A 19,765-nucleotide genomic window follows, 5' to 3' on the forward strand; every position below is an offset into this window, starting at 1 on the left:
ATAAATGTATTAGCTCAGGCTGATTTAAGGAGGATTGCAAGTGCGTGTGTGTGCGTGCGTGCGTGCGTGCGTGCGTGCGTGCATGCGTGCATGTGTGCTTAGAAACTGTTTCTTTCTCTGTGTTAGTAATGCTAGGCAACAAAGATGGCTAAAGCTCCACACACCTGCAGTTCAGCATGCCAATGTGCCAGTCAGTCAGACACTCTACAAACACACGCACACACACACACACGCACACACACACACACACACACACACACACACACACACACACACACACACACACACACGCGCACACACACACACACACACACACACACACACACACACAGTGTGCCCACCTGGCTCTGCATGGTACGGGCGAGCAGTAGCATGAAGAATCCTGTCTTTGTTCCCCGTGCACTTAAGAAGAGTGTGTTAATGAGCTCTCTTCTCTCTCTCTCTCTCTCTCTCTCTCTCTCTCTCTCTCTCTCTCTCTCTCTCTCTCTCTCTCTCTCTCCCCCTCTCTCTCTCCCTCTCCCTATCTCGTTATCTATCTCTTGACCTCTCTCTCTCTCTTTCCCTACCATTTACACAAATTTTCTTAAACTGTCTACACCGAAAACACACAAATACACACACACACTCCATTCATTGACTGAACAGGCAGAGCAGACAGACAGAGCTATTCACTGGGGTCCACTCGGTGTTTAAACGCCACTGGATGTTGTGAAGGGTAGAGATGGGGTGGGGGTGGCGGTGGTTGGATACATGATACACACTCAGTCCCACTGCCTGTCCCCAGTAGCCAATACACACTCTGTTACAATAGAAACACAGGAGTCATTTAGCTGAAGCACCCTGGTTCATTACATCCTGATTGAGGCTTATTTATGTCACCCTCGACTTGGCCACTTTCCAGCATTTCCCCAAGAGAGCCAGTGATTGTTTTTGGCCATTTATGTGTTATAAATCAAAAGTGTACATTAAAATATGTGATTTTAAAAGATTTAAAAGAGTCTTGAGGGACTCTGAAATGAGCCACCTTAATAATTGTATAATATATTATATACTTCTAATAGTTAAAGATAATCCATACGACATAATCGGTTGGAAAAATGTTTATATATGAGTTATTTGACTTTGATATTTCAGATCTTTGTGATGTGTTCCTTAGGGTAGCGTGAGCCTGCACGCCATTATGTGCTCGGTATCAAACGGTGTGAGTGAGGGGAGTCAGCGTGTGTGTGTAGCGCGTTGATGGAAGATTTAAGGGTGTGAAAATGCCTTTGACATGTCGCTTTGAGAATGTGATGACTGCGTGATTCTCCTGCGGCTGTGCGTGAAAAGCCTCCGTGCGCTTTCTGGAGAGGCACAGCTGGTCGCGATCAGGGAATCTGGGGGCAGAGGAGGAGGAATTCGGGGGTGTTGCCTTTTCTTATCCATGCCTCCCTTCCCTCCCTCCCTCCCTCCCTCGCTCGCTCGTCGCTCCCCTCCTTCCTCCTGTGTGAGTGTGTGAACGTGCGTGTGTGTGTCAGCGTAGAGGCACTGCGGGAGTGGGTCAGCCAGTTAATGCTGCTGACTCGCACAGGCGGTTCCCCAGTGTTGTTATCAGCGGCATAGGCGGCGGAGGAAAGCACCGGATAAGTGTTGTGTATTTGGGTGTGTGTATGTGTGTGTTACGGGCGATGCCACGCGTGGACAAAGCGGCGTGAATCCTGCACGGCTGGAGAATGAGCGGACGCGTGCTGAACGGGAAAACGCTGCATCTGACGGCACCGCAGCGCCCGGGGAGGACAATGCACTTTCTGTCAAGGTAACGGATGAGAGCGGATACAACACCGGCTGACATTTACCGTAACGACAAAGAATGTAAACGACAGACACGCATAATGCCTCATAATGTCTCTCATTGTCTCGGCGTGTTGTAGAAACTGTGCGTAAAAAGCCGCAGCAGCCAGTAGCCAGCAGCCAGCAGCAGTGTGTCTCATTGATAAATCCCCGGCAGCTGCACGGTGCACGTTGTCCCCTTTCTGACTTGTGACTTTGTGCGTAAAGCGATAAGGAATGAGCGTATGGATGCGGTGTGTAGGCGCAGTGTAAGAATGCGCAGAGCCGTATGTTGAATCCGCATCGGCTTGTATAAGCGACCGCAGCGCTCCGGGGCAGGTTCACGTTCCTGTCTGCATTAGTGTTGCGTTACGCGCCCGATGTAACAGGAAATCACATTAGTGCGCAGAATAGCCAGAGTGGAAAGTCACCCCGGAATGGGACGCCCGTCTTGAGTGGGTTAGTGTTGTTCCGTCTCTGCTGCTGCCTTGCTCCATTGTTTTAAGGTGAACGCGTTGACAACCAGTTGCCGGCAGACAGGCAGGTATGTGGGCGGGTGAGTTCTTATTGATCCGCTGCGGGGCCCGAGCCGCATTCTGGCGGGCGGCTGACCTGCTGATTCTGTCTGCAGACGCCTTCCCACGGTTCATCTGCTGCGACTGGGAGAAGTGCAGCAAGCCCCCCTCCTCCTCCCCGCCCACCCCTTCATATCACTGTGACTTAGCTGTAAGTCTGGTATGTGGGTTGTATGTCAATCCATATGATATGTGAAGATGTTGGTTATTAATGCATACATGTATCATATATGTTGTCATATATGTGGAAGGAAAGGAATAATAGTCACTCCCCACCTCCCCCACCCCCACCTCTGCCAGCATACATTGAGGCCATAAATGTACACACACAGATGCACTTATCCTTAGGGTATTGATTGTGTGTGTGTATGTCGGGGGTCTTTGCTCTTTTTTGGTTGAGTGACCCCTAGGATCCATCGACCCTTTATGTAAACCCATTAGAGCAGAGTGGTCAGATCAGGGCAGGGCATTAGACACACCAACACACACACACACACGCACACATTTATTTTCTTAACATGCTCACCATCTCTGCTGACGGTCAGTGTTGACCCATCGACACACACACACACACACACACACACACACACACACACACGCACACAATCTCATACACACAATCTCATTTTTAACATCGCATTTCATTTGAAACTCCCACAGGAACAACTAGGCTGTTTTTATCTGTGTGTGTGTTTTACTTGGAAAGTGTGCTTAAACAGGCGGGCTGTCAAAAGACTGATAAACGGTCAAACACAGCATCTAGCACACACACACACACACACACACACACACACACACACACACACACACACACACACACACACAAATATACGCATACACCCAGCAGACAGTTACCAAGCCAAACAGATGATTGAAGCCAGAGGTGTGTGAGTGTTTGCACGTGTGTATCTAAGCCCACGTGTTGGCGTCCCCTTACGTGTGTGATCAAATGTTGAACATGCATCACCAGTAAATCAGTTCCAGCCAACACAAAGGTTTGATCAACTTTAAAAAGTTAGCTCATAGCCGAGTCATCGTATGAGCAATCCAACATCAACTAAAGGTCCCCGACTCACTTGTCTGCTTGTCTCCCTCCCCAGTGTGTGTGTGTGTGTGTGTGTGGGTAATGTCAACTGAACACAACACAAATGGCCCGCTCAGCATGACCTACCCCTATCCAGATTCACCCCGGTTAAAAAAACAACAACCTTAGAGATTTGCAAACTGGCGACCTCACTCCCGTTAATGTGCTTCACACCCAAATCATTGCTGTTTTTAATTAGGTAGAACCAGTGAACGTGTCACTGTGGTGTCGATCTGTTCCATGACATAAATGATATCACAGAGCCATGCATGGGCACAACTGGCCGCTAATATAACAGCAGGTTGGTGACTTTAACAACTCCTCGCCAGCAGCTGCTTCATTAGAGACCGGGCATAAGGTTTGAATCCTAAAAATATGATGTCATTGATATGTTAAATCTCATTTGTTATTGCAGTGAAAGATGAAAAGGTGCAAAATCTCTGTCATCTGTAGTTTGAACATTAAGGAATGTTTTGAATTTCACTTTTCATTACACGGTGCTTTCATTAGAGAAACACACACCCACTGTTTGTGTATTAGTGGAGATAAGCCCTCGGGGTCCATTATAGATTACTTTGTTTTGGAAACAAATTTTGCTGACTCAAAGGCTGAAAAACAGACTGTTTACGATGTTATCACACCCACATGAGCGATGAGGCAAGACCAGGCCCTCATGGACAGTGTCCGCACAAAAACAGATCATTTTGAAAAAGCTATTTGTCCATTTTTGGGTGTGTTCAGGGTCCTCAGGGTCCAGGGCACTCGATCCATTAGCTAGATGCCAGATCACATGACGTCCATCCATCCATCCCGCATTTTCATGTGTCAGCCTGAATTTAAAGTCAGTGATCTCCTGCTGAGCCTGGATGTGGCCTCTCTCACTTAATCCTCACTAAAAACAGAAAGCCACAGCTGACTCCGGGTTTGTCTAACTAATGCGGGCAACAAGTTACTTTGCCCCGGCTACAAGGTCGCCGCGACGACCCGAGAACGAAACAACAGATGCTTGTAACCTGTGCTTGTAAGCCGCATGCACACACGCTTTACTATACACACAGGAGCCCGTATGCACAAACAGGGCTCATATTTTCACGAGGTGGTGCCTCCTGTGGTTTAGTGAGAGTCTCTGGTACATCAAAGCCAGAGAGGAGGACCTACAGCCAGACAACACCGCAACATAACGGGCTCACTGCGGCTGAGAGAGGGCTGTGATCCCAACCTCAAACACCTACGAGGGATGAGGGCCACAGAGCCATTTTTTACTTAATACTAAATCATTTCATTCAAGATTTGTTGGAAGGTTACAACATCTCACACAATGTGTAGCATTGAAACGTTGAGGGAAAGTGAGACCGCTCCTTCAGTTTGTGTTGGAATTGAACTTGGGTTATATTGGAACCTCTGGATCCATCATTCCATTTGTGTGTGCGCACACTTGCGTGTTGGTATGCGTATGTGTGCGTCCATATGTCGGAGGATTAGGGAGTGGGACCCCAGAATACTCGCAGTGGAATGTGAAGTGTGTATGTTTTGTGCGGCTAGAGAGCAAAGGAATGTCTCCTAAATTCACTGTAACAGCTTTAAGTGGCGTGACCCAGAGTGTGTGTTATGAGTGACAGCAGGTGATGGGTGCGTGCTCCTGTGGGGCGCGCCGCTAAGCCAGTGGGTCCCCTGTGCCACATGTGCACATGTGTGTGTGTGTGTATAGTGACCTGCCTGTCCCTTCCACAGCATGGGAGTAATGTGTGTGTTTTAATAGGTGTCTGCTTTATCTCAGCCAGAAGAAATGAAAGAGAATCTCTGCTCCAGTCAATGGGCCTTTCATGCTTTTTCGTTCAGGTAGTGTTTAGACAACCTTTGGCAGGTGCTTGGCGGTCTTCTACTCAGATCTGTAGTCTCTTTGTGTAGCTTGATTCAATTTAAACAAATCTATGTAGTATCAATTGATCCCTGTTTGGGTTTGACGGGCCGGCCTTGTAGTTTCTCGAATTTGCGCTTGTTTCTCTTTCTCCTTCCTTCTCAACATTTCAACTCTCCACTTTCTTGGACGTTTGAGTTCCTGCTGGGCCGCTCTGGCACCACCGGCCTCTAAGTCCTCTGATCCACATCAGTTTTTGTACAAATCTGAAGGATTAACGCACAATTAAGTGTGGTGGGAGCTGACCAGGGAAGTGAAGGCAGAGGATGGAATGAAGTTTTGAACCAGTTGCTCTGGACTTTGGCATCTGATAGCCGTGCTGAGCCACAGCCATGGACCGCTGCTCCCCTCACACTGATATCGTGGTTACTCCATCTGCTCTGTGTGCGGGTATGTCTGTGTGTTTGGCAAACTGTGCATACCATCTAATCATATACTAAGGGTTGGTCAGTCAACATCTCACAATCATTCCTCCAGCTTGTTTTCCTAAGACCAAGCAGATGGGGGGGGGATTTGATGTGTTTCTGTGTTTGTGCTCTTGTAGGACGTTGCCGCTCTCTCAGTGATCGGCCCCAGATTTGACTGAACTCTATTCTGCTGATCAAAAGGCAGCTGTCAGTGTGGAAGCGAGTGTGCCATTTGTGCCCGCTGCACACGTCCGTGGCACCGCCTTTCGCACAGCTGCTTCAAGTTAACAGCGACCTGGGAGAAGCGTGCTTCATTTAAAAAGTGGTGCCTCCCTCTCTCTCTCTTCCTCCTCCTTTCCTTCTCTCCCGTTCCCTCGTTTGTCCCCCTCTTTTAAACCAAAACATCCCCTTGCGCGCCGTCGATTCACACAGCCGTTAAGTCAGCTGACGCGTCTGGAAGGGGGCCAGAGGAAATTCTACCCCGAGATCTTAGCCCCCCGTCCTGGGCCTCTGCACGCCGGGGTTCCCCCTGTGAGCTCCTCCCCGGGCCTTAGCCGCCGAGCCGGGGCTGGGAAGCGCTTCACGCTGCAACCCAGACCGAACTACTTAAGAAGGTGATTTAAAAGGCCGCTCCACCTCGTCCCAGGAGTGCCGTCCCTCTTCTGCTTCCTGCTCTGGCGCAGAGGAGAGGAGCAACTCTGGGAGAAAAGCACGATACTGTGGAGGGTCAAGGGTTATTGGGTCATATCAGAGCTCCGGTGCTGGCCGCCAAACACACGCAGACAAGTTCTTCTGAAACCGAACACTCTTTGACCCAATTTGTCACGCTTTCTACAGAAAAGGGGGCTTAGAGGAGATTTGGTTTAAGAAATCGTCTCCAATTCACTTCAAGCACTTTACTGCTCAAAAGGCTTAAAACATTTGCTTACCGTGTCGCCGCCATGGATGAGCGCCGTTTGGGGGGCCAGTAGCCATTAACCCCTTTAATCCTGTTTGCAATGACTCGGAAGGAGACGAAGATGGTGATGAAGATGGATAAAAGACAGAAGAAGAAGAGGTTGTGTGTGTGTCTGGTTCATCTCCAGAAACGGTCCCACTACTTTCCTTTTAGGGGCACAGTGCTAGGAGATCAAGCTGACCTATTCCAAACGAGTGTCCCTGTGCTAAACACTCTCACAATTTTTGGTTCCTGCTGTATTCCTCCTCTCACTGTTCCTTATATGAAGCATGACTTTGCTCCTGTTTAATTTCACAGCGCTGAAGTAGCTCAGAGGCTGAGGAACCTTGAGCTGAACTCTTTGCAAACCTCATCTGTCCACCGCAGGGAAGCAAGGAGGAGAAAGCTTTGGAGATAAGAATCTGTGTCTGAGGAGAGTTTGGTTAGTCATCTTCTCCTCCACCGTAGCTGAATCATTGTCTCTGTTGATCTAGTTATCCCTATCGCTCCATCGCTCTCGCTCTCTCTCTGTCTCCACATTCAGGGAAGGAAAACGCATATTTGAATACTAAGTAGTCGTCCTTATGTGTGTGATTGCCTTTTTTATTGCTTTAGCTTTCCACACAGAAAGCCCCAAACGTGTAGAATGTGGCGTTATTATTGGGTGGAAAACTGTTGGAACCATATTACGTTTCCATAGCCATGCAGTGACACACACGCGCACACACACACACACACACACACACACACACACACACACACACACACACACACACACACACACACACTGACACACACACCTGATGGCCAAAGTGCCGGCATGTGGCCTGGCTGTCTTCAGTGTGTCCCTCAGTGCAGCAGGGGCTCGAGCAAAGCCGCCGTCCTCACCAACTCCTCTAACATCACACATTTCTGACAGCTAGCTCAGGCTTCACTCCTGGGGACAATGGCAATTAAGCGAGCATGCATCCAGTGTGTGTGTGTGTGTGATGTTATCTGTCTGTGTGTGTGTTCCCTAAACCCTCGGGCCATCTCTGTCAGGTTTATGCCTGTCAATGTCACAATTGGGTTTTGCCCCAGTGATGGCCATTTAGTGATAGGAGCGTCCATTTCCCTCCACAAAATCACACAGACACACACAACACCTCTAGCTGAGGCCCTGGCCTGCTCTGATCCTGGTGGCAGATGGAATTAGCAGTAATTACGAGCTCATTAACTCCAGCCTGTCCTGTAATCCCCGGTAATGCCCAAATGCCGCTGTGTCTTACTCCTGGTTTAAGTGTGTACGTGTAGGTCTGTGTCTCTCTGTGTGTGTGTGGGTGTACAAAAGACTGTCCAAGCTGCAATCGCAAATTGTTCCATTTCACATCATTGTGGAAACAAGACAGAGAGTAAATGATTGATAACATGGAAGAGGAAATGAATTTGCCCATGTAGTGTGTACCCAAAGATTGACTGTGCCATCGAGTCTTTAATTGGGTCCTTGTCAATGATTTACTGCAAGTGTTTGAACAATACCGCTTAGGAGAGAACCTTGGTTGGTGCGGCTAATTAAAAGCCATTTTAATCACAGATTTGTTGCTAATTACTCTACAGGCACCCTTAGCAACGCAACAAGCCAGCTTCATTAAAAAGCTTTATGTACGTTAAACAGTTAAACAGTGAAACCGAGCATCGTAGGCACCGTTGCTTTCTTGATAAGGACATTCCACGAATAGCAGATGCCTGATACTTTAACTACTAAATACATACTGAGAAGAGATTTGGTATCTATCCGCTAATGTCAAAAGTCCAGTCACAGATACTTCGGTGTTTACAATGCACGTGTCGCCGTGTCTACATTGGCCGCACGTTCGAGCTGTGTTTTCTGTCTGTAACATTCTGGTGTGTCAAGAGTTTGAGACTTTCAAGATTTATACCATACACTGTGTCTGGAGACTGCACTGCTGCACGGCCCTATATGGTGCAGCAGTGATGGTGGCCTCCATGCAGAGAAACACTGAAACACAACGTGAACCAAAGCATTATAATAGGAAATCATACAGCTGGACACCAAAAGACACCATTTCTACTCCCTGTGACTGGACGAGTGAAGGTGCAGAGGCTGTGTGATATTGATTGTGCTAGGACAATCTGCTGCCGGTCATGTAGAGTGTGTGTGTGTGTGTGTGTGTGTGTGTGTGTGTTTCACCAGAGATAAGCTGCTGAAGTGGTCCAGGGACCCATATTGTTAGCCATCTGTGCACAGCAACCACATTCGCCCTCCCTCTCTTTTCGACCTACCAGGTGAAATCCCTCAAGTTCTAAACAGGGATGTTCGTGAGCTCGTGCACATTTCTGTTCCATTTTGTAGTTGTTCTTTTAGCATTTCTCGGGCGTGAGTATGCCACGTAGTATTTTTAAGACCGGTCTCGCCGATGGTCAGCGCCGCCTGGAACCGACAGGTCCGCCACGGTTGGTTTGCAGAGAGGAAACGCTGATGATAGGTGTGGCCGGTCATGCTGCTCGCTGCAGCAGATGATTCATTTTATTTGTGTGTGTGTGTGTGCGCGTGCGTGTGTGTATGGATGTGTGTTTGCATCAGGGTTATTCTAAGAGGCTGAGTAATTACGTGATATAAATAGGCCGTCCTTTTTCAAAAAACGGGCCTGTTTCCCAAAACTAATAGCTATTTTATAGACTGAGATGACTCAAACATGAGGCGTTAAATTATATTAGTTTGGCCTTGACCCTGTTGTTTCTTATAAGTCTGCGTCCTGTCTCAGATTGAAACTCGTACAGGATGTTGAATCATGCAGCTAGACATGAATGTCGGCGTTTATACATACTGTACTTCTTTACTCTGATGTTTGACCTCAGTTTGTCTCTTCTAGGGGTCGTATGTGTCAAAAGCTTTAAACATCCGCTTTTATACATAATTAGAGTTTGTTGTGTCTTGGCATGTGTGTCCTCTCACTTCCCCTGATGTGCAAATCTGCTGCTCACTTCCTTCTTGCACCTGATCTGAGCTGCGTCTATAAATAAGTGCGTTAGCCAGGCAGAAAGTGTTGCCGCATCACCTTAAATGTCATCTCTTGTGGCCATTTGAGGTCTCACATTTCCAGACACACAAATGAATCCAGCAGCCCTTTCACAAATGCCCCCCTCTGGTTTCTGAGCCACGCTGCCCCAGTGCCACTCTGGCAAAGCCCGTACTTTCCATTCGCACAAAAAAATGCATCACTGCCAACCAGGAACCCGTCTGATTTAGCCATTTTGGGTTCTGCCATGTGACGCTGTGGATTTTAATAGGAATGGAAAGTTCCTGTCCTCTGCGGGGTCTGCAGAAACACTTTCCATGCGTTTACACACATGTGGGAGCGACTGCGTCCAAATATCACCCTGCAGGTTTAACCCCATGAAGGTAAACTGAGCTGTGCCCGTCACATTTAGGCCGTAGCACCTGCTGCACCACCAAACAACATTCTGTGTGTTGTTCCTCTATCAGGGCCGTGACATTACTACACAATCACTACTGAGGAGTGTTCTGCTTTTCCTGAAAGTCAAATTAGATAACAAGATTGATAATCACATTTTGTTTCCTTTGTATTGATCTGTTGTGTAGTGGCAGCTTTCATTAGCCCTTAGCATAAGTGCATCAACATCATCTATTTCTCTGCATAGACTATCGATTAGCTAATTAGTTTATTGTTCTTGGCAATCCCTTGAGCGTGGCACAGCGACTCTGTCTCCTTATCCAACAGCTGACCGCCGTTACCCACTGAAAATGCAGGGGATATTCAATGAAAAGCCCATCTAAATGACTCATTTTACTTAAGATTGAACTGCGCATCACCCAAAAAGTCTCTCTGTAGCGCTGGCAGAACTCTCAAATACCCAACAAGCACTTCTCCCACAGCCCGCAGGCAAACCTCGTCTCTGCTGCGGCTTTCTCGGTCTGGCTCTGCTGTGTTTCTCTCGTCTTCTCCCTGCCGTCCCTCGACCCAGGAGAGGAGCTCTTCTAATGAGCAGCAGAAAAGAGCAATTCAGTGATATCAGAGCAATTAGCTCTGTAGTGTGGATAGCGGAAGAACACAGAGACCTGTTAACAAGAGCTGACTATTTAGCTCTGCAGAAGCTATTCAGCTATTCAGCTATTCAGCTATACTCTCCTGGTATTCTGCGAGGCTCAGTGTGTGTGGGTGTGCCGGTTCTCTCCGTAGACAAAGGGGAACAAAGAAATTGTGTATCTCTGAAAGCACAGGGTTGCGGTTGAGGTCTTTCTTTTTTGGTCCGATACATTCAAGACCAATATTTAAACAGCTTCATTTGAATTTGCAGTTTTTTTGCGATATACTCCATTGTCCTGGCGTGTGTGTGTAGTTTAGATCTGGAAGCTTCTTGCGGTGCATTCCCAGCTTAGTTAGGCTCTGCATTGTGCACTGGGTCAGGTGAAGGTGAAGGATTAGTTTAATCAAGCACATCTCCTCTCAGATGACACTTATTGCAGCCCAAATCAAATCACAATTGATATTCATTCTGCTTATGGAATTACACCCCAAGGATATCATTTTTCAATGTCTGTACCCTTTTCCCCTGCAGTTGTATTCTTTGTCTTGGGGTCCTGGTGGAATATTGTTGGCTGAAGGTCACATAAGACATAAAATGAAATTAAGGCTTGGATCAAATCAGCTGTGATTCATGGGAAGACTTCAGAGCTCATGTATACGGGCCGTATCAGCTATTCTGTGTTGTATTCTGCATACAATTGGCAAAATGCTAAATGAATCAACGAGGGGTGTGAGACTCAAGCTCAGGTGTGATTCAGATGATATGGGATCTAATATTATCCTGCAGCCTCTGCAGCTGCTGTCGAAGAGAGAGGAAGGACGAGGAGGGGCCGAGTGAGACCTTTCCATGCGGCGTCTCTCCTCTGTGTGTTCTTTTGCTCTGGACACACCACGTCACCCTCTCTCTCCCACTTCCTGTCATCTCTCAGTGTAGTAGATGGATTCAAAGAAGAGCTGGTAGACTGGAAATGGAGCTGCAGACTCTTGTGGTCCAGACGCACACACACACACACTTTTGGTCTGGTGGTGTACAGTGAACTGGCTGCACTTGTTGTCTGTGTGTACTGTAACATGCTGTGCCTCCACATGATCCTCTTCTCTCTCTCTGTCTCTGAGGCTTCTTCTCATGAGATCGTTTTGCATATTGTATCAAAGTGGGAGTGCTGCAGAATTTCTCTTTGACTTATTTTCAACTGTTACACCAAATTCAAAAATTCCTTCTGATATTTCACCCTCATCCATATTCCGCTCCTCCTGTGGTGCCACCGGTGCTGTCTGAACTCTGACCCCAGCTGTGTTCGGCGGGATCCTGCATGCGTGTCTGTTGCCTGAGTGACACCCAAACCCAGCGGAGACTGAGTTTGTTCCATTTCCTATCACGTTTGAATTATTCATCAAAGACAGCAATATCTTTCGGAGGCGACAGAATATGAAGAGAGGTTTTGCTGATGCGAGGCTTTGTCTCTTCAAATAGTAGTTGACATACTCAGGTGCTTACATACCGAGTAAATCTATTTTATAGTATGTGCTATCTTACTAGAGGTTGTGGTTGAAATCTGGTTTGAAAACGGAAATGGACAAGAAGTACAACAGCCTTTCTTCCAACGCTGTTCAATCCATAACTTCTTTAAAGTGAATTTATGGTGACGAGGTAATGCTACGGGTTTTTTTGTGCGAAATCTGGCATCTTGTAAGTCAAAATGTTGCTTTGAGTCTTAATATGGAGCGAAGTGGAGACCGTCTTAAGTTGTAAATTGAGACAACATACAATTAAATCTGTTATGTGGCTCGTCGTTCATGTCTGCCACTATCTTACACTTGCCCCGAATCCTAGTCTGGCATATAGATAAGACGTCTGGACGGCGACTTCAGACAATCACATCCAATTCTGGTTGCCCTCAGATATCCACAGGCTTTGAGTTGACTGCTCCCCCCCCCCGTGATCCCCACTGTCAAATCCCCCAGGGCACAGTTTGACCCAAACAGGCACCCAACTGGAAGGCCCAGCGCTGCTCCCTCCTGTTCCACACACATACGTGACCTCAATAGGCAAACCCCACCCTTCTAACTGGCTGGGTACAGTATACGGCCATATCGGTCCACTTTCAATCTATTAACCCTAACAAGAGCACAACCCAACCCCCTAACTTCCTTAACATGACCTACTTGCTGTATGCGAGCACACACACAGTCATGCACATACCCATACACACCTCTCAGATGAACCCCTCTACCCCCCATCTCAATGTTACAGCCAGATGACAGATTTGTTCCAATTCTTTGTTTGAGTTTCATACAAGTAGACAGGTCATATCAGATACAGTATTAGATAGACTGGATCTAGTTAAATGTCAAATCCAGCTGATTTGTTAAACCACAAATTGAAACAGAAATGTCCCATTGTTGTTTAAAGTTAAAGGAGATCACAAAGGAAGATATTCTCCTTTAACCTTTTTAACACAAAAGGCTAAAGGGGATTATTTTTACTTTTCTGATCGACCGAATGAAAAAAGAGAACGAGAAAATGAGAAAAAGTACCAAACTATCACCTGGAATACATAGATTGTTCATGACACAACGGTGTTTGACTTCAGGACAGTATTAGGATGTGAAAGGACCATAGCTTCATAGCTCCCATATATAAATCCAAAATGCTGCTGGGTTCTCTGAATAGTTTCTCTGGGGGATGAGGCAACAGTACAGCAGATGCACCATACAAATCCAGCAATGTCCTGTACGTACGTGTGGGCACATACAGCACACCAGGGCTCAGTGCTCCTTTTTTTGGAGTGTGTGGGTTTGTATGCCGGGCGTGCTCCAAATTTTAGTTTCCCCAAGTGTTTATCTGCATGCAGCCTGGAGGTTAGCTATATAGAGCGGCCAGGGTTGTAAAGGAGGCCTTGCTCTATGAATGTTTAATCAAAAGACAAACTTGAAGCCGTCTGAGTGAGCTGACTGCTGATGTAACTGAGCCGGATAACTGCCGCTGCATGTAAACCGTAGGGGGATGAAACTGCAGCGAGCGCCTTGGTTTGTATGGAGCTTTTGTGATGTGATGTGATATTTGATCGATTTGTGGAGGGAAAACAGAAACGCTCACACCCTTGAATGTGGAGTTGAAAGGAAATCAGTGTCTCGATTCGCCGACAGAGGATCAGGACGGCGGCTGCTTCCTGGAACAGGGCCTTGAACTCAGGTTCTCAGTTGAAGGACGATGCGCTTAACCACCGGGCCACATACAGAATGTGCACCAAAAATAGGAGCACCCCTTTACCATCCCACTGTGTTTAACCTAATTACTGCTCTCGCTTTCTAAGGTTTCACAAGAGGAAGTTAGGCTTCAGGCATGTGCGGCGATACTCAGGACAACTGTTGATGTTGGCTTTAATCGTCTTTACATTGAACATTATCTCATGCAGTTTCTCTCCTTTCTTCCTCCTTGCAGCTGGGATGAGAGCAGCTCCATCAGCAGCGGTCTGAGTGATGGCTCAGACAACCTCAGCTCGGAAGAGTTCAACACCAGCCCCACCCTCAACTCCCTTCCCACCACGCCGATCGGCTCCAGGCGAAACTCGGCCATCGTGGTAAGTAAGACACACACACATACAAATCTGTCTGACGCAGATAAATTAGCAGTGTGTGTTGGTATCGATCGCGCCGTTAATCCAGCGTGGTATTGATGAGGTGCTGAATGATGGCCGCACACACACATCCAGGCGCACCTTTTCTGAGAATAGTATCAAACAAAGCCTGATTAAGAATTCCACACGCCACACATGTGAGTACACAATATTTATCACCTCTGCAGAGATCAATATTTAGCACACACTCTCTGCTCTGCAGCTGCATTGTGCCGTCACACTACTTTTCGCTCTAGTCGAGGTTTTAAAGGTGTGTGTGAGGAGCTGATTTCGCACTTTGGTTTGTTATGATCTAGCTGTAATTGCATAGGTGCCTGACTCTGTGTGCGTGTGTGTGTGCGTGTGCGTGTGTGTGTGCGTGTGTGTGTGCGCGTGTGTGCGCATGTGTGTGTGTTAGTATTTCTCATTCAGTGTGATGTAGGGCACGCCTCCACAATGTGGTTCATATGACTATTGTAGAGGGATTTTAGATGGATGCAGAGAGAGCAAATCAGTGTAACCATAGCAACCAAAGCACAGGGATGCTCCGAGTGTGGGTCTTTGTCTTCTCCTGTATACTACAGGACTGGTTTAGAACACACAGCCATCTGCAAGCACACGCACATATATCACCACAGACACACACACACACACACACACACACACACACACACACACACACACATGGCCATCTGCAGTCCTGCATCCAGGCCAGCGAGCCGGAAGAACCAGGGCGCCTCCCTCCACGCCTTGTTGCAGGAGTCATGGCAACCATTACCACCCTATGGCATCATTACCATGGCAACCTACCATCACATCATCATCATGCACCGTACTTTGCGTTTCCACCTTATAGACACCCGCTCCATTTCAGGTCGAGTGTGTGTGTGTGTGTGTGTGTGTGTGTGTGTGTGTGTGTGTGTGTGTGAGAGAACAAGCCATATTCTCGCACACCTTGCTACCATTGTGTTGAGCACATGTGGTTGGTTATCTGCCTGCGTTGTTATCTTCACCGTCCGCATATTTGTGTTGTTATCTGTGTTTTGTTACTGATAACAACTGACCAGATGTGTATCTTCACACACACACACACACACACACACACACCACCCCCCACCCCCCACCATCCATTTCAATAAGCAGAGAATGTGTGAGAGGAAATGACAATGTTTTATCAACAATGTTTAGCCAGACAGGACATGTAGTCACACACACACACACACACACACACACACACACACACACACACGGATATCTCCTCCTCATATGATGTGAGGCTACCCAGGAGGTCTATTGGTTTTAATAAAAGAAGGAATCCTTGTGTCCGTCCCCTACATAGATCCCATAACACACACACACAAACACACACACACTCGGCATGCACGACACATTGCAGGTATATGAACGCAGAGACCTTTGCTTAAATTGAGCTGCTTTTCACCTCTCTCTTTGTTTATCGTTTGATATTATTGGATTATATTAACTCCACGTGTGTGTCAGTGTGTGTGCGTGTGTGTGTGAGTCAGCATGTGTGAAGTAATCCTTTTTATGGTAGTGTCCATCTGCACCCATAATATTTGTGTGTGTCAGTGAGTAATTGTGAGGTAATCCCTTTGTAGTACTGTCCACATGTGTGCGTAGTGTGTGTGTGTGTGTGTGTGTGTGTGCGCGTAGTGTGTGTGTGTGCGTGTGTGTTTTCTATGCTGGTCAGCTGTCCCGCTCTACTTTTGTTTTGCACGTTTTCTGTTCCGACGGCTATAAATCCAGGCCCATTCTGCGGCTGCGACTGATTTTCTAACGCGTCGTCTGTTTACTTTGTGTGCTGCTCTTCAAAGTGTGGAATCTCTGACTGTTACCAGTGATGAACACTGAGGATTTCTCCGGGGATCATCTGTGCCAGCGTTCCTGCTGAGTTTAGAATCATTCGCAGTACTTTTTTTACCAAGCTGTCCCTGTTGGTGGCGGTGCGTGGGGGTGAAATGAATTAAAGCTCCTTTCATGTTGGTTACCAGTATGTTCTTGGTTTGCCATTGTTTCCCACATCAGTTTGTATTACGTAGAAGAAGGGAAACTTATTCTTCTGTTGTGCAAAACATCTTTGGAAGTTTGAATGTGAGGAGCGGCCCTCTCAGCTTGGGTCGCAAGAATGTTCCTCTGGCAGAGAAATGGTTGAAATGTTCTCAAAATGGGAAACTCAAGCCTCCACACTCTAACATCAAAACTCAAGCAGAACCCCAAATGTAACAAACTTCATACATGTTGCGTGTATCTTTTCTTGACCATCTTCTTTCTCTTCTCTAGCTGCGTACGGATGCAGAGAAGAGGTCTCTGGTGGAAAGCGGTCTCTCCTGGGACACGGAGGACGCCAAACCCGGCCGCAAGAGCCTGGGAGGCGGCGTCTACGACACGGGAAGCCTCAAGTCGGAATCGGCCAATAAATGGAAGAAGACGCGGCCTCAGGGGGAGGGGCCTGAAGCGGGGAGAGGCGAGCTGAAGAAGCCTCACACCCTGGGCCAAGCCAACGCGCTGAAGAAAGGAGTGCGAAATCCACCCGTGGGCGTCACCTCCCCGATAACACACACCTCTCAGAGTGGGCTGAAAGTGGCAGGTGAGTGGTCCCATACACACACACACACACACACACACACACACACACACACACACACACAGACACACAGAGATGCATTAAATATAGCTACACTTAAAATGGTATCTCATAAATTCTCCTCTTCCTAGCACCCACACACACTCGCTCACTCACAGACACACTCTGTCTATCCCACACATTCATCCACAGCTGCAGCCCACCCTCTGGGGCTTTAGAAAGTGGTGCCATGTATCAAACGCCCATCACCACCCACTCCCTTCCTGCTAGCCAACTACACACACACACACAGACACACACCTAGACACACAGCGCTATGTTTTCATCAGTTGGACTTTTCTATCCAAGCTTTATTTTTGTTTGGACAGAGAGAATTTATAGCACTAAAATAAATGCTTTGTACCCAAAACAACTGGACCAGAGACCCTGTGTCCCTAGTGTGTATCTGCGTGTGTGTGTGTTTGCGTGCTTGTGCGTGTGTGTGTGTGAATGGAGACGCGTCTTTGATTGTGCTGGCGTAAAAGAGTGTTGCCCATTAAAGCTTAAAACTAAGGAAACGCACCAACATGAGCTTGAGCAGCAACACACAAACACTGGCAGCCGCACACAAAGAGCACAATCGCGGTGATTGTGCAGCTGCCTTTTAAAGCGCACCATCTGTGTGCCGTTTACGCAAGCACACACACACACACACGCACATAGACAACCAGAACAACAAGATATTAGTTGTGCCTGTCTAGATGTGCAGAGCGAGTGGCTGGATAATCAGTCGTCTATCCGCGGGTTCCGTCTGTGTATCTGCTGCCAGCTGTTGCATCGACAGAAATGCCAAACAAGTCCAGCGGACCAAGCCGTGATCTGAGTGCCAGGCGATTATTGTTATTGATGTGACCCGTGCAAATCTGCTATAAAGTCTGCTCAGCCTCAGTTTGAGATTCTAATGAGTCAGCTGATGAAGTGCAACGAAAGCCGACTGCAAAGGCTTTAAAGAGCTCATCACTTTCTGCGGGCCAGAGCGTTTTAGATGAGGTTTTTTCTTTCTCCACCCGTGCCTGAGACTTGGCTGTTCCCGGGGTTTGGTGGGATTGTGTGTGTGTGTGTGTGTTGTATGGGTATGCCTCTCATTTGGTTTGTGTGTGGAAGTGTGATCTCAGGAGTAGCAACATTCTCTGGGACAGATAAGGCGTTCATCATTCTGTCAGCACTGTGCAGCTGGCCATTTCTCCTTCCTCTCTCTCTCTCCCTCTCTCCCTCTCTCCCTCTCTACCTCTCTCTCCCTCTTTCTCTTTGTACGTCACATGCATTTCCCACACGTCTGCCCGCCTCTCTGCGCCAATGTCACTGACACACTCAGGAATAAACAAGATAAACACACACTTAAAACTCTGATGGTTGACGGACGAGGGTGTCGGCGGAATGGCGGAGTCGAGGAATGAGGTGCCGAGTTTCCCGGAGAAACCGCCGGCAATGACAGACAGGAGCATGAGGCCACAGGGGAGTGGATCGACCCTGTGTTCATGTATGTTTGTGTAGCTGTGTGCGCAGGGACGTGTTAATGTTTGCAGTACATAGGAGAAGTCGCTGTGAAATGTACCATAATTCCTTATTGTCATTCATCCACAGAGGATCTAACCTCAGATGGAAGAAGTCTAAGTGAGGGAAAGTAAAAAAAATGAGTCTTTTGAAGTCTCATGGCAGTGATTGATTTTTTTTATAGCGAAGATTTCTGTCTGTGTTTCTGTCGCAGTGTGCAGATCTCCTTCTCAGACATTCAGGCTTCTTGTGGAGAGACAAAGTAGTGATTCCTGCTGTGCTCTACACATGCCCCTACTTGAAGTTGCAAAGCTCCACTCCCTCCACAGCCTCAGTCTCACTAAATCAGCCTTGATATATGTCAAAATGAATATGTGATCCTGCCTGTGTGTTTGTGTTTGTGTCGCACTGCCAACAGCGTCTCTCTCCGTGCGTCTGCAGCCGTGTCTGCAACGCTGCGGTCATGAGACGGTTTCAGTTTATGGCTCGACGCGTAAACCCAATTTTTAAAATTTACAAAAGACATCCAAGAGTGGTGTGTTGTCAGTGTCACATTCCTATATGATCCAATCACTGTGAAGTGTGTGTGTGTGTGTGGTATATATGCCTCTATGTGAGTGTGTGTTTTGTGGTTTTATAAATACTCCTAAGTGACTCCAGATGTCCCCAGGCATCGAGCCGGTGGGTCTTGTTCAACAGCAGTTCTTTGACTGTGTTAATGCCTTGTATATAAACCTCCAATAATAACTCCCATTAGATACAAATTAAGAGTGTGGGTAGTGTGTGTGGTTCAAACAGTGCACATGTGTCCAAAAGACCCTGTAAGGTTTCTCCTCGTAACGTCCAATTAATTTGCCAAGTGGGAAATGTACAAACGGGGACAAAATCACATCATATATTTATTTCCATTAACCTCCCAAACCAAACGAAGCTTAAAATTCATTTCTCACTCCACCCTCTTTCCATAAAAAAGTCTTCCCGAGTGCGGAAATTCAGTTCCATTGGGTGTTTAATGCAGCTCTGTGCCCGCAGACAGGCTGCGTGAATGTGAACACCAGTTTTCCACAGCTGCACTGCGCATGTTAATCTCAGCGCTCCACAGCTGTGTCACACAGACACACACTTACTGGAAATACAGGAAAAACAATTTAAGTTCATCAGGATGGAAAAGTGGAGTAAGTGCATGATAACTGTGTGTGACTGTTAGTGTGGCTGCCTGTCTGGTCTT

At 47.3% G+C, this 19,765-nt stretch overlaps 1 protein-coding gene across 6 annotated transcripts in view; it reads left to right on the forward strand.

Moving 5' to 3' along the window:
- nav1a (neuron navigator 1a) overlaps positions 1-19,765 on the forward strand; it is a 76,912-nt gene that overhangs the window by 43,863 nt on the left and 13,284 nt on the right. For all 6 annotated transcript variants that reach the window (XM_076166387.1, XM_076166390.1, XM_076166389.1 and 3 more), the window contains 2 exons: positions 14,225-14,363; positions 16,701-17,007. In XM_076166387.1, the coding sequence (XP_076022502.1) occupies positions 14,225-14,363; positions 16,701-17,007 (446 nt within the window). The remainder of the gene's footprint in view (positions 1-14,224; positions 14,364-16,700; positions 17,008-19,765) is intronic.

Source organism: Genypterus blacodes, unplaced genomic scaffold (genome assembly GCF_046128005.1).
Source record: "Genypterus blacodes isolate CSIRO-AG114 ecotype Tasmania unplaced genomic scaffold, CSIRO-AGI_Gbla_v1 ptg000156l_1, whole genome shotgun sequence".
Taxonomy (NCBI): Eukaryota; Metazoa; Chordata; class Actinopteri; order Ophidiiformes; family Ophidiidae; genus Genypterus; species Genypterus blacodes.